This window comes from Diceros bicornis, chromosome 24 (assembly GCF_020826845.1).
Source record: "Diceros bicornis minor isolate mBicDic1 chromosome 24, mDicBic1.mat.cur, whole genome shotgun sequence".
NCBI classification, from domain to species: domain Eukaryota; kingdom Metazoa; phylum Chordata; class Mammalia; order Perissodactyla; family Rhinocerotidae; genus Diceros; species Diceros bicornis.
The window spans coordinates 41,891,682-41,907,809 of record NC_080763.1 but is presented as its reverse complement, the minus strand read 5'-3'; the positions used below and the strand labels follow the sequence as shown (position 1 = coordinate 41,907,809).

The window sequence follows — 16,128 nt, the reverse complement described above, 5'->3', positions numbered from 1 at the left end:
TTGTAAGGTATTTTGGACTCTGGGTACCCATTTAAGGGTTTAAGCAGTGAAGTGACATCATTAGATTTGCTTTTGTCACCTTGTTAAGGATGATGGGAAGTAAGAGTCTAAATGGGGAGATGGAGGCCATGACAGTTGTACAGGCAAGAGATGGTTTAGCCTGGCCTGTGGGTGGGGAGTTGGGGGAGCGGAGTTGGAGAGAAGGGAGATATTGAGGAGGCTGGTTCTACAGGACTTGGGAATTTTGTGATGGATGAGAAAGAGGGAGGACTTGGTTCTGCCTGGTGTGGCTGGCTGGAGGGTGGTCCCAATTTCTGAATGGGGCCCCGGAAGAGGAGCAGGTTTGGAGGTGACTGTAGGTGCAGTCTGGATTTGTGCAAGACATCCAAGTTGAGGTGCTGCATAGGTAGCTGGATCTATAGAGCAAGAACTAAGGAGAGAGAGAGAGCCTCCCTGGAGACTTACGTTTGAGAGTCGTGAGACCAGTCATGGGAGTGAACAGGCCAACCCAGGAAAAGAGTATAGATGGAGAAGACAAGAGGGACTAAGGCAGAGGCTGGAGAATGTCAACATTCAGTGGTCAGTAGGTAAGGAGTAGCTGAGAATGGACAGTGAGTGAGAAAGAGCTTTCTTTAGCTTATCCTCTTCAGCTGTCATATCTCTTATATTAAAAAATCCAAACCAACCAACCCTCTCTTAACTACACGTCTCTAACTCCTGCCTTCTTTCTCTGCCCCAACTTACAGCGACATTCCTCAAAATACTTCTCTATTCTCACCACCTCTACTTCCCCTCTTCCTGTTCCCTCTTGAACCTACTCATATCAGGCTTTTGTCCTATTGAGTTCCAAAAAAATCCAGTGGTGAATTCTCAGGTCTCACATGATTTGATTATTTGCAGTATTTGACACAGTTGGTCATTCTTCCTTTTTAGAAACACTTTCTTCACTCAGCTTTTTCAACACTCTCATCTTGTTTTCCCTCTTACCTCAGTGGACACCCCACTCTCAGCCTCTTTTCCTGGTTCCCTCCCATCTCCTTATAATCTACAAATATTGGAGTGTCCCAAGAATCAGCCCTTAGACCTCTTCTCTTTTCCATATTTATTCTCTAGGTGATGTCATCCAGTCCTATGGCTTTAAATACCACCCATACGCTGATGGCTCCCAAGATGACATCTCTTGCCCTGACCACCTCTATGATCTCCAAACTCATACGTCCAACTCCCTACTGAATATCTAAACTTGGATGCCAGCCATCTCAAACTTAACATGTCTAAAACTGAACTTCCCATTGCATACCACGCCCTAACCTGTTCCATTCCCCATTTTCCCCCCTCAATAAATGACAAGTCCATACTTCCAATTACTTAGACCAAAATCCTTGAAGTCATCCTTTACTTTCTTTCTCTCACCCTAACATCCAAGCTTTGAACCAATCGCATTGACTTTACCTTCAAAATATATCCAAAATCCGAACAGTCTTCAGTATCTCCATCATTCCCACCCAGGTCTTAGGCACTACCATTCTAACAAGCCTCCCTGTTTCTGCCCTTGCCCCACTACAGTATATTCTCAACACAGCAGAAGAGAGTTATCTTTTTAAAACTTAAGAAAGATTATGCCATTTCTGTGCTCAAAATAGTCTAATGGTGTCCCAACCCACTAGAATAAAGCCAAAGTCCTCCCAATGGGCTGCAAGGCTGGGCTCCACCTGACTCTTCCATCACCTCTTTGACTCCCGTACTTTAGCCACGTTGGTCTTTTTGCTGTTCCTTCCCAGAGCCAGCATATTTCTGTCTCAGTTCTTTGTACTTACAGTTCCCACTGCCTTTCCCCAGAAAGCAAATGCGCTAGCCCCCTCATTGCCTTTCACTTTCTGTTCAAATGTCACATCATTAGAAAAGCATTCCTCAACCACCATATATAAGATTTAACCTCCCAACTCTACCCCTGGCACTCTCTTTCTTTCTTTTTTTTTAAATTTTCATTATCTATTTATTTATTTATTTTATTTATTTTGTGTGTGAAGAGATCAGCCCTGTGCTAACATCTGCCAATCCTCCTCTTTTTTTTGCTGAGGAAGACTGGCCCTGGGCTAACATCTGTGCTCATCTTCCTCCACTTTATATGGGAGGCCGCCACAGCATGGCTTGCCAAGCAGTGCGTCGGTGCGTGCCCGGGATCTGAACCAGCGAACCCCGGGCTGCTGCAGCAGAGTGAGTGCACTTAACCGCTTGCGCCACCGGGCCAGCCCTGGCACTCTCTTTCTACCTTTCTCTGTTTTGTTGTTTTCCCCTTTATTTTTCAACATCTGAAATACTCTACGTTTGCTGGCTAATTTGTGTATTATCTATCATATCGCTCGCTCTTCCTCTCTCCCCCTCTGGAATGCAAGGTCCACAAGTGCAGGGACTTCATTATGTTACTGGATTCCCAGTCTCTACAAAGGCACTCCATCAACATTTGTTTCAGGAATGAAAGGAGATCCATCTTTTTATTATTCTGAGAGTGGTGAATACAAGTTGCCGATACTGGGAAAGAAAAATAGGTGGTTAGGGTCTACATCCATATCTTCCTTAACTCTGCTGTTCTACTGGCCTAGCCACATCTAGAAGCAATCAAAAATATCTTCAAGTTGTATAACCTTACTGTAAAACACTTAAAAAAATCCTCATAGTCATTGAGAAGTCATACCTTGAAAAAAGGATGTAAGATGCCTCCTTCCACCCCATACTGAAGTCCGGCAGCAACTACATAAGTTGCGAATTTTTTGGCCTATTAGATAAAATACAGGGAAAAAGCTTAATATAATATTATTAATCATATGGAACCAGATTATTTTAGTGGTTAAAATGAGCACTTTAGGAAGTCTCCTCACCCCTTTCAGGTTGCTAAGGTATTATTTAGGATAGAAATAGAATCCCTAAGAGGGGGAATCAACACCACCCACACATTCAGGATGCCTCTGACCACTGCTAAAATTTAATTGGGACCCTTAATTAAACGAAAGCCAGAGTTTATTATTTGTGAAGACTTAATACCTCTAAGCACTACGCTGGGCCCCTAGAGGAAAAGGGAGATACAAAAATCTCTCCTTCCACGATGACCTTTAATTACCAGTAAGGGAGGGAAACATACATAAAACCAAGGAGTTTGGTAATGGCCCTTAATACAAGGATTTTATTTAATTAATTAATTAATTAATTTTTTGTGAGGAAGACTAGCCCTGAGCTAACATCCAATGCCAGACCTCCTCTTTTTGCTCAGGAAGATTGGCCGTGGGCTAACATTCGTGCCCACCTTCCTCTACTTTATATGGGACGGCGCCACAGCATCGCCCGACAAGTGGTGTGTCGGTGTGCGCCGGGATCCCAACCCGTGAACCCCAGGCCGCCAAAGCGGAGCACGCGCACTTAACTGCTGCACCACCAGGCTGGCCCCAATACAAGGATTTTTTTTTCTTTTTTTTTTGTGAGGAAGATCAGCCCTGAGCTAACATCCATGCCAGTCCTCCTCATTTTGCTGAGGAAGACTGGCCCTGAGCTAACATCCGAGCCCATCTTCCTCCACTTTATATGGGACGCCACCACAGTGTGGCCTGACAAGCTGTGCGTCAGTGCACGCCCGGGATCCGAACCCGGGCCACCAACAGCGGAGCGCGTGCACTTAACCACTACACAACGGGGCCGGCTCCCCAATACAAGTATTTTAATTGACATGGAGTGTTCACTTCATCTGGGAGGAGTAATTTAGGGGCTGGGAAAATTTGCCTCAATATTTAACTATTTTTAGAAGTCATCATGGGGGCCAGGCTGGTGGCATAGCGGTTAAGTTGGAGCACTCTGCTTGGGCGGCCCAGAATTTGTGGGTTCGGATCCCTGGCACAGACCTACACACCGCTCATCAAGCCATGCTGTGATGGCATCCCGCATACAAAATAGAGGAAGACTGGCACAGATGTTAGCTCAGCAACAACCTTCGTCAAGCAAAAAGAGGAAGATTGGTAACAGATTTTAGCTCAGGGCTAATCTTTCTCACCAAAAAAAAAAAAAAAAAAAAGTCATCATGGTACTAGCATCTACACTGTGGGGAAATGGGCTTTTTGGCATGTTGAAAAGCTTAAGGCAGAGATAATACTTAGGGATACCTGGGCATTGATTCTTCTGCTTTTAATGCCCTCCTCCCTCATAATCTAATAACCACATGGCTTTGATGATGTTTAATTTATTTATTTTTATTTTTTTATTTTTTTTTGAGGAGACCAGCCCTGTGCTAATGTCTGCCAATCCTCCTCTTTTTTTGCTGAGGAAGACTGGCCCTGGGCTAACATCGGTGCCCATCTTCCTCCACTTTATATGGGACGCCGCCACAGCATGGCTTGCCAAGCAGTGCGTCGGTGCACAACCGGGATCCGAACCGGCGAACCCCGGGCCACTGCAGCGGAGCTCACGCACTTAACCGCTTGTGCCACTGGGCCGGCCCCGATGTTTAATTTAAAAATCTAGAGAGACTCGTGTAATGGTTGGTACAATTTCTCCTGGTCTGATGTGAGGTCCAAGTATAAAAGGTGCAGTGACCAGCAGAGGTCTGCCTAGTTCCGTTAAACACTTGACTCACAGGCCACCACAGGCCACCCCACTTCAGATAGACTTTTTATCTTCGGTTAATTAAATTGGGAATTTAATCTTATCTGAGAAAGCGATTTGTGAATACATGTGTGTGTGACTGACCTCTTCTTCCTAATCCATCACCCGATTAAAACACTGTAGCTGGTGTCAGAAGTAGAACAAAGATAAAGTAGAATAAAGACACTCCCCCCCCATCACCACTATGATCAGATTTTGGAAGGTCAGATGTTGGTAAATTGAAGGGATGGATGATGGACTGAGGATGGAGCCCAAGTAGAGATGGAAAACCCCATGGTATGGGAGAACTGGGATCACCAAGTGGGGTTTTTGAGGAGTGACCCTATCACTGTAACTGATCCACATTCTTCTACATCTGGACCAGTGGTGAGCCAGGCAAGGGCAAGGGGATCTAGTTCCCTGGCTTTTCCTAACTGTACTAGGTAAAGTGACAACAGAAGATTCCCAAAGGGATTTGAAAGGACTTCAAGCTGGAGGTGGTTCTGCGTATCCTCTCAAGGCCCAACCAGATGGGCATGCAGTGGCTTTCCAGGAAGAAATGAGATACCCGCTGAGGTTTTAGAAGGCAACGGGGGTGGGAGAGCGGAGCTGAGAGATGAGGAGGGGGCTACCAAACAAGGGGAATAAAATAAAGTCCAAAGATTTTAACTGTGGGTGAGGGGAGGGCAATAAAGTAATAAATGCTCTGTCTTCACTCGCCTTCCCTGACAAAATAGTTAAGGAGGAAACTGGTTCTAGTTCAAACTTTTTAATTGTCAGTAAGTGTTTGGGTACGTGCTGGATCTTTTCCCTTATGGATTACTCTGAGCTGAGACTACAATTTGGACAAAGGCACTGGGAATGAAATTGGCTAAAATTGGGATCCAGATATTTCTCACTTTACTTAAATGGATACATACAATTTTTGCCCTTACCAAGATAGCTTGAATGAGGTCTGCTGACTGTTCTCTCTCTGGGAGACCAGGGGCCCTTTTATAGAAGTGGAGTGGAGGACTAGAGAATGGGCCAGTCTGGAGTGCTATGCCCCAAGCCAGTAATTTTTCTGAGCAGTTTCTTCCTGTGACTTACATAGTTAATGAAGAGTAAAATACTAGCATCAGCCTAGACAAGGTCCAACAAAGAAGGCCAAAGTCTGGCTGGCTTGTTTGAATTTTGGTGAAATCATATCCCATATTTGGAAATCTTATAGAGCCATAAACACTATATTACGGGGAAGAAATTTATTTTTCTTTTCTGTAGTAAAGTTAAGAAAGAATGCAAAATTGGGGATACACATACTGAACATTTTAGTCTAATCAAGTTTACAGATATTTGTACTAGACCTTTCAACGGTTATTCTCTACTTGCTTGAGAAGAAATCCCCTAAAGTATACCACTATCTGATTGGTTACAGTGTTAAAAGATAAGCTGAAGCATATTAAAACTTAATTTTAACAGTTTACTGGAGCAAAAATTGATTCAAATCAGGCAGCATCCAATCTAGCAGATAGAATGGAGCTCTGAGGAACTGTACAAAATGGAAGACTTTCATAGGCAGAAGGGAACAGGAACAAGGAAGTTATACTAGACAAAAAAGTGTGTTGGTTGTGGCAAGGTCACTTCCTTTAGGGGATGGCAGGGGTCTATCAGGCAGATTACCTAACTCGTGCTGATCAGGTGATTGCTGATTGACCAGTTTAAGATTCCATTTCTGGGAGAGCCGAAACTGTAATTAAGTCAAGTCTCGGTTTGGTGATGTGGGGCTTAGCATAACTGACTCCATTTTGGGCCTGTTGTTTCTAACAACAGACAATGTGTAAATAAAATACAAACATAAAATTGCAATTCCAATGTGTCATAATTCACAGGCACAAATGTCTTTTATGAGTTGGGTCTTGTGGAACCCACACAATGTGAAAACTATCTGGGCATCAGAAATTATTCTACATTAACAACTATTAAGTTGTAAAGTTTCTGATAATTTTTGGCATTAATTCTCGATTGACTTTTGATAATTCAGTCTAGCAAGTTACTGAGACCATGAACATTTGTATTTATCTAAAGATATAAGAAAACGGTGTTAACCCCTAAAGCTGCCAGTGACTCAAGATAAATAATAATACTGGTACTCAGCTGTGGTATTGTGATTTATAAGAAATACATATTTGGTCTCCATCCCCATTTCTGGCACGGAGCTCCTAAAACCCTTGGAATTTCCTGAGCAATGAGGGTGATGAAGGTGTCTTTTATTACATTAATGAGGTGACTTTTGGACCCCACTGAGGATGGGGGCTGGTTGCCAGAGGAGCCAACCATGTGATTAGAAGCTTGGAACTTTCAGCCCCTCTCACCTTCAGGGAGGGCAGCAGGGGTGGAGATTGAGTTCAATCACCAATGGCCAATGATTTAATCAATCATGTCTATGTAATGAAGCCTCCATAAAAACCTAAAAGGAGAAGGTTCAGAGAGCTTCCTGGTTGGTGACCACGTGGAGATTTGGGAAGAGTGGGGCACTTGGCGAGGGCATGGAAGCTCTGTGCCCTTTCTCCATACCTTGCCCTATGCATCTCTTCCATCTGTCTGTTCCTGAGTTATATTCTTTTATAATAAACCAGTAACCTAGTAAGTAAAATGTTTCTCTGAGTTCTGTGAGCCACTGTAGCAAATTAATCGAACCCAAGGCGGGGGGTTTTAGAACTTCCAATCTATAGGGGTTGGTTAGAAGCACAGGTGACAACCTGAACTTGCAACTGGCATCTGAAAAGCAGGGAGCAGTCTTGCAGGACTGAGCCCTTAACCTGTGGGATCTGATGCTGTCTCCAGGTAGATAGTGTCAGAATTGAATTGAATCGTAGGACACCCAGCTGGTGTCCGAGAATTGCTTGGTGGTGTGGGGGAAACAACCCCCCTACACAAACACATATTGGAATTGCGTCTAGAATCTTTACCAGGAAAATGAAGTCTCCCTCTTCTGCTCCAGGTAATATAGTGGATTAAAAAAATCTAAAACTTCTCCTACCACAAACACCTAGAAATGCCAAATAAAATGCCACTAGTAGCAGAATTCTCAAGAAAATAAGAGATATCCTTAGGGGCCAAAAATAGAGAATTGAAAAGAAAAGTGGTGGAGCTGATGGTGTGGCAGCCCTGGGAAGTCCGTGGTCTCTCAATCTAGGAGTGTGGGTGGGTTTTTAAATCCATGTGGGGAGAGGAGGCAAAGCATTTGGTCTGGTGGGGTTAGGAGTTGGCCACAATAATGAAGGATCCATCCACAACAAAAGGGTGAACTAGAAAAAAATCCACCCCGTGACAGAGAGGCCACAAGGAAACATGTCAAACCCAGACAAGGCTCTGGGAGCAAAGTAAGCTCCCCTGAGAATTCCAACCTTGGCCTTGTACTTCTCAACGGTTTGTCTTTCAAATTTAAATTACCTGCTTAATCCAGGGATCCCAGAGCGGAAAAATTAACACCTGGGGCATTTTATAGAGGCAAATACAAGGCCCCCTGCCCACCCCCAGGAGGCACCTTCCCTGCCCTTTAAAGCCCCAATAAAGGGACACCAGGTAGGGCGAGGGTGGTGACTTCATGGTAACAGATGAGTGCTGATTTGAGAGCACAGCATTGACTGTCACGCCAATTACAAACTGTAAGGTGCATTCTCAGTGTGAATTCCCATTTCTCACTGACCACCATGAATCTTGAAGGCGCCTGATTCATCAATAACTTGAAACTTTTACAGCAGCACTTTTGGAAGACAGATGGACTTTGCACTGACCCACTTTTTCCTGATAACACATTTATATGAGGTTTTTAGGGGGGATGGTGAGCTATAAAGAAATGGATGTTGACAAGGTAAAGAGCTGCTATTTTTAAAAATCCATGTAAAATTACAGGACTACGTTTAAATTGGAGTTTTATAAATCACAAAAAAAATGCCTATTAAAAGAAACTTTACTTTTTTTGTAATAAAAAAACCTACTGAAGATAAACTCATAAACCAAAATTACAAAATTTATGAAGGGACAATCCACCAGGAATGAAATCAGACTCACATTGCCTTCAGAAAATAAATTAGCAGAGATTATAAGATTAATATGTTTAAAATGATGAAAAAATTGAGACATGGAAAACAAAAGAACAAGATGATGCTGATGATAATTTGGCAATGTTCAAAGTTTAATAAAATAATATAGTTATAGGATTTGGGATTGGAAGAAATTTAGACTGTCTAATCTAGCCCCTTCATTTTATTTGTTTATTTTAACCCCCAAAGTTTAATGACTTGGCTCAGGTCGCAAGTTAATGGGTAGAAAAGGGACTAGAATTCCTAATCCCATTTTGCTTCCTTCAAATATCTTATACTCACAGCGTTTGTACTGCCAAAGAAAAAAAATTTTTAACAGTAGGACAGAACTTGGGGACAAAGTTCCTACTGTAATATCCTCTGAGACCACTAGGTGTCACCTTAGAGCTATTATTACATATCTCTACTGCGGGTCTTCCGCTAATGGGAAAAACACAGCAGATGGAACCTTTAGAAGTTTGGGGGTTCTATATAAGTTCTACATAAGTCAAATGAGGATGATGATAACAGCACTTAATTCACAAGATTTTGAGGATTACATATGAGATACACGAGGATTACATGAGGTCCTGGGAGTAAAACATTTAGCACAGTGTCCGGCACACAGTGAGCGAGCCCACAATTTTTAGCTGTTACTGCTTATTCATCATCAGGGCATTCCTCTCATCTATTTTGATAAAAGATAAGAGAAATAAAATAATTTTATGATATATATATCAAAATGATAAACTTTGCTGCAACAGGAGGCTAACAACCTATATTATTGTTTACCTGAACTTCTCAGCTACAGGTATGTCTTAATAACCGGTGACCACGGATGTGTCAAGATCAGCTCTATCCAATGACGGAGTTTGGGAGTCAGGAAAAAAAATAAAAACAAAACCCACGGTCTTTGGTGTCTGATGGATCTATGTGTGTGTCACAGCTCCACCACTTGGTGCCTCCTTCTCTTACAGCCGCAACTGTGAGATGCGGGCAATTACGTATGTACACAAAACCATTGTTGTCAGGAGGAGATCAGACAAGGCCAAGCAGTGCTCAGGACAGTGCTCGGCCAATCCCAGCTACGCGACCTTGAGCAGCTTACCGACCTCTGGAAGCCTCCGTCTCCTCATTTGTAAGATGGGGTCAACATGCATTTTTCAGTGTTGTAAGAAACAAATGAGAGAGATTCTGGAAGAAAGGGAAAATGTGGTTCCCCTCCTCCCCGTTTCAACTCTGAATTATTTGCCTCTTCTGGGCCAAGCAACTCTTTGGACCCACAGACTCCTTGGTAGGTGAGGGCTTGAGCTCTGCTGGGGACCCCATTCAAGGCTTTGACCTTAGCAGACTGGGCCAGAGTCTCAGGACAATGCAACTTGGGGTGAGCCTGAAGCTCAGAGATCTATGGGTGTGAGGATGAGGAAACCAAGGAAGGAGATGTTCAATGAGCTGAGATGATGTTCATAAAGCATGTGGAACAGACCCAGCCATGTGCATTGTACGCTGCCTCAAAACAAACTTTTCCTACCCTAATGTTCTCCTTCTCCAGACTTACGTTCTTTCCAAATTTGAGAACCATTTTTTCAGCATTTATGTGGTCCAGAAAATTAGGATGGTTCTTTCTTCTTCGATAATCTTCTTCAGTAAATGGAATCTCAGACTCTTCCTATAAAATAAAAAAGGCCACTCGTGGTGCGTTAGAGCTACATAAAACTTCTATGCCCAAAGACGCTAGAGCGACTGTGTTCCTTTAAGTTCTAATAAAGCGTTCTAAAAACTACTGCTTATTTTAATATTGATTTAATATTCTTTTTTTAAAAATTGAGATATAATTGACATATAGCATTGTGTTAGTTTTATGTGTACAACATAATGTTTGATATATGTATATACTGTGAAATGATTACCATAGTAAGTTTAGTTAACATCTATCACCACACACAGTTACTTTGTTTTTCTTGTGATGGGAACTTTTAAAATCTACTCTCTTAGCAACTTTTAAATATACAATGCGGTATTAACTATAGTCATCATGCTGTATGTTACATCCCCAGGACTAATTTATCTTATAAATGGAAGTTTGTACCTTTTGACCCCCTTCACCCAATTCCCCCACCTCCCTACCCCCACCTCTGGCAACCACCAATCTGTTCTCTGTATCTATGAATTCATCTTTGTTTTTAGATTCCACTTATAAGGGAGATCATACAGTATTTGTCTTTCTCCATATGACTTATATCACTTAGCATAATGTCCTCAAGGGCCATCCATGTTGTCACAAATGGCAGGATTTCCTTCTTTTTTTGTGGCTGAATTGTATATTGTATATATGTCCATTGTATATATACACCAAAACTTCTTTATCCATCCATCCGTTGCTGGACACAGGTTGTTTCATGTCTTGGCTATTGTAAATAATGCTGCAATGAACATGGGGGTGCAGACATGTTTTTGAGATAATGATTTCGTTTTCTTTGGATAAATACCCAGAAGTGGAATTGCTGGATCAATGGTAGTTCTATTTTCAATTTTTTGAGAAACCTCCATACCGTTTTCTATAGTGGTTCCACCAATTTACATTCCCACCAACCATCCACAAGAGTTCCCTTTTCTCCACATCCCTGCCCTGTTGTCTCTCGTCTTTTTGATAATAGCCATTCTAACAGGTGTGAGGTGATATCTCGTGGTTTTCATTTGCATTTCCCTGATGATTAGTGATGTTGAGCATCTTTTCATGTTGGCCATCTGTATGTCTTCTTGGGAAAAATTTCTATCCTGATCCTCTGCCCATTTTTTAATTGGATTATTTGGGGTTTTTTGTTATTGAGTTGTATGAGTTCTTTATATATCTTGGATATTAACTCCTTCTCAGATATATGATTTGCAATATTTTCTCCCATTTCGTAGGTTGCCTTTTCATTTTGTTGATGGTTTCCTTTGCTGTGCAGAAGCTTTTTAGTTTGATGTAGTCCCACTTGTTTATTTTTGTTTTTGTTGCCTTTGCTTTTGGTGTCAAATCCAAAAATATCATTGCCAAGACCAGCTTGGGCTCAGTTTGCTTCCTTTTCCCCAGAAGGGGAACCAGTCAGCTCTATGGCTGGACACTGAGGACAGGTATCACCTTTAGGTTTGAACTTTCTCTTCCAATCATAACTGTATCTGGTACGGTGGACGTGTTTAGAGAAGGGGGCATTCATGGGAGTTGAAGGAAGTCATGAACTGGCGGCACTGCAATGGGCTTATTCAATGTTTGTGCTGATCTGAGTGGAAAGAGAGGCACATTTGGAGTACCTCATATCCTCAGACGTCCTGCCCTTACAGATTTAGTGGAGTTTAACTCATCATTACAAGTCACCTGTGACTCGCACAAAAATCCTAGAACGGACTATTAGTGAAACTGTTCATTATACAAGGAAAACTGAAATTCCATTCGGGCTTTCTTCTGCTCCCAGTGTGCTTCTACTAAGTTATATTTATTTATAAACCTTTTACATTGAAATAATTTTAAATTTGTAGAAAGTTTGCAAAAATAATATAGAGAACTCCTATATATCCTTTACTCAGATTCACTCATATTTAACATTTTCACACATTGTTTTCTCATTCTCTCTCTAGCTCTGTCTATCCGTATGTATGTTTTAAGGACAAATAAAAATTTTAAATACGAGGCTTAACTCTTCCTGTTGAAAATAAGGGAAGAGATTTCTCCCCCATCACTTTTCTTAGAGCATTTACTTTAGAAAACTTAAGTTCTTTCTCTGTCTCTTCAAAATGTGTGTAAGTCCTTTTAGAAGCTAAGTAAGCCTCCTGCCTGCTTTACGACAAAGAAATGTCTTCCTCAAGGACCTGGGAGACAGTTCTTTGAAATGTGAACATCAGGGGAGAGACAGCACCCCTGTCTTCCGGTCCCTGTGGGAAGGTAGGAGCCTCACTTTGGTGGGCGCCTTGTTCCAGGTTGCAAAACTAGCTCCTGTTAAAAAGATGTGAAATGTTTGCTTTTCCTCTGGATAAAGCCAATCAGCTAACACAGATGGTCACCCCCAATTACTAGATGAATCTAGGACATGACATGTGTGACAAGTGGTGCTGTCAAGTCCTCTCACTCGAGGACGAGGGATTGTTTCATGAAAACATGTATGTTATGGATCGTATCTGCCTGGTGATGTAAAAGAGTGGGAATTCCTTCTATCTTTGCAATCTCTTAGCCGATTGCCTGTGATGTGTATAGCATTCCTGTGTTTTTTTTTTTTTTTGTGAGGAAGATCAGCCCTGAGCTAACATCCATGCCAATCTTTCTCTTTTTGCTGAGGAAGACTGGCCCTGGGCTAACATCCATGCCCATCTTCCTCTTTTTGCTGAGGAAGACTGGCCATGGGCTAACATCCGTGCCCATCTTCCTCCACTTTATATGGGACGCCACCACAGCATGGCCTGACAAGCGGTGCGTCAGTGCAGGCCCAGGATCCGAACCCAGTCCGCCACCGCGGAGCAGGTGCACTTAACCACTAGGCCATGGGGCCAGCCCCAGCATTCCCGTTTAATGTTTATCCGATAATAAAGCTGTTTTCTTTCTCCACCACCTTGTGGAGAGATTTTCTGGGTTGGGTGAAGATTTTGTTTTTAATTCTATTTCCCCAACACTACACATATATTATTACTTATTTTTTCTGAACTATTTGAAAGTAGGTTGCATATATAATGCTCCTTTTCTCTTTAATTTTCAGTGTATTTCCAAGAACATTCTCCTACATAACCATGGTACAGTTAGAAAATTCAGGAAATTTAATATTGATACAATAATTGTATCCCATCTACAGCCCATAATCCAATTTTGTCAATTGTCTCAATAATGTGCTTTATAGCATTTTTTTCCTCCAGTATAGGGTCTCGCTTAGGATCATGTATTGCACTGAATTGCCATGTCTCTTTAGTCTTCTTTATTTGGAACAACGTTTCAGCTTTCTTTGTCTTTTATTGCCATTTTTAAAGAATATAGACCAGTTATTTACTAGAACGACCTTCAATTTGGGTTTGTGTGATGTTTCCACATGATTCGATTCAGGTTTCTACGTAGCAAATCTTGTTTCCTCTATACCCCCACCTATTTCCTCAATCCCTTGGATTATTTCAAAGCAAATCTCAGATACAGTATCATTTCATCCATAAATACTTCATGAATTTTACTGCAGTTGAATTTGTCAATTTTTAAAAAATATTTAGCATTATTGGGTCTTGTTTAAGAAATCCTTCCCTATAACTTTCCATAATTTTTCTTAAAAAATGAAAGTTTTGCTTTTTACATTTAATTATGTGATCTATCTGGAACTTTTGTTGTGTGTGAGGTAGAGAATTTTGGGAGGTGATGGAAATGTTCTATATCTTGATTGTTGTGGTGGTTACACAACTGTATGCATTTGTCAAAACTTACAGATTGTACAGTAAAAAGGGTTAATTTTACTGTATGCAAACTGTACCCTAATAAACCTGACAAAATCATCATGAACCTTTAGGGAAATGCAAATGAAAACCACAGCAAGAGGACGGGGACAAGCCAAAAAGACAGAGGAGCTAACACGGGAGCCATTTCTCCATGGTTTATTTGGGGAACCATCTCTTCTCCACTCTCAGCCCATCTAGTTTAGGGGGCTGATGATCCCTGCCTCTAGAAGTGAGTATATGATCCCAGGTCTGGCCAGTCAGAGCTCCGCATTCCCCCAGCCACAGTGACTGTTCAAGGTGAGGCCCATGAGCTAAGATCTTGGCAAATAGCATATTCCAGTCCTGGGATGGGACTTGGCCAAAGTGGAAAAGAGGATTAAAGCTCTAAGGATGTGAGCCTGGGAGCTGCTGGGGGCCAGAAGGAGGGGAGAGCTTACCTGAGAATGAAGTCTTCTCAGAGGAGAAAAGAAGCAATAGAAAAGAGAAAGAGAGTAGGTGAGCTCTGAGGACACTGTTTAAGTCTCTAGATCCAGCTGTGCCTGAAGTCCATTATTAGACTTACCAATTATGTGAGTCAATAAATTCCCATTTTGCTTAAGTCAGCACAATTTAGTTTATAACTGAAGGATTGGGGACAGTCAGTCAGGCCAGCAAAATGGTCAGCCAGTCAAGTGACCAATGATTGTTATGTAGCAGATAGTTTATGAGACACTCTGAGGAAAAGAACTATAACAGAAATAAAATGACTGGTCTGCTCCTTGAGGTGATGGCAACCAAATGGAGCAGGTAAGTGAACTTTACAAGAAAGGGACATGAAATCACTGGTCCTTGCCCTCAAAGATCCACCAAGGGAGTGATAATTAAACAAACAAATGGCATTTGATGCAATGTGTGATAAATCCCTAAATATTTCCTTATTAAAAATAATGTACTCCATTGATTCCAACATGTGCATTTTTTTCACATTTTAACATCTCTGAAATTACAATGTGTCTTGTAATCAACGGCTTATTACAACTGTGGTCAGCCAGGAAGCATTGACATTGTCCTTGCCTGGTGCCAGGGTGACCTTGAGCACAATGGTTCATAGCGTCATCCCTTTACAAGTTAGGTACCATGCATGTTGATCTAATTGCTTTTTTAAATATCTTTTAAAAGATTATGCTGTGGTTCAGCACTGAAGTGAAAAGGTGGTTCACAGGCACAAAGGCACTGGAGCAGAGCAGCAGATGGAAATCTGACAACAGTAAAGAGAATAGGCAATGTTAGAAGAATGACTGTAAGTCCATATTTTCTTGCAGAGTAATAACCACGTGCTTTACAGGAAAGGAAAGTACTGACAAATACATGACATGACTCAGGTTTTATACTGAGTTTTTGTGTGGAAACAGTCAGTGTAGGTGTGATTCAGAGGAGCCGGACTCGGAACACGAAGAAGTTTTTGGAATACTATAACATGGCATTTTGCTTATATTTTCCTTTTATTGTGTGCACAAGAATGCATAGGATAAAAATATAGGTCTAAATAAGTCTAAAAGAGAGTTGTCTCAATACATTTAAAACACAAAGTACAAGTGATCAGCAAACACTGTTATAGTTTCACAGGCAGCATTTTCTTTTTCTTTTTAGTGGCATATGAAACAAAGGGGCCCCGTAGAATCGAGCGTGCTTAGGATCAACGAGCTCTGTCGAGCGCTTCTTAGGGGATAGGGTTCAGGAATGTAAGAATACACAATTCACTGTAGAAAGTTCTCTCCGCACGCAGTTTACAAGCTATTGAGGGTGAAATGTTGCATAAAGGAAAAGCGGGAGCACTACTTACAGGGTCCAGGGGTTTGGATCGCGCCCAAGTCATCACCGTGGACACTAAAATAAACACCTTTCGCTTTTCAAAATGGTTGACTTCTTCATTCAGTGCTGCGGGGCCAAAAAGCAGAGCGGTTATTCGGCTCCATGCAGAACGTGGTTTTGAAATCACGTGTACTGTCAGTTCTCA

The 16,128-nt window shown here is 41.8% G+C and overlaps 1 protein-coding gene across 1 annotated transcript in view; it reads right to left on the bottom strand.

Moving 5' to 3' along the window:
* The window catches only part of AK7 (adenylate kinase 7), a 57,770-nt gene that overhangs the window by 27,114 nt on the left and 14,528 nt on the right, over nucleotides 1-16,128 (bottom strand). The window contains exons 4-6 of the mRNA XM_058567654.1: nucleotides 15,955-16,049; nucleotides 10,249-10,359; nucleotides 2,696-2,776 (exon numbers count right to left, since the gene is read on the bottom strand). Of these exons, the coding sequence (XP_058423637.1) occupies nucleotides 2,696-2,776; nucleotides 10,249-10,359; nucleotides 15,955-16,049 (287 nt within the window). The remainder of the gene's footprint in view (nucleotides 1-2,695; nucleotides 2,777-10,248; nucleotides 10,360-15,954; nucleotides 16,050-16,128) is intronic.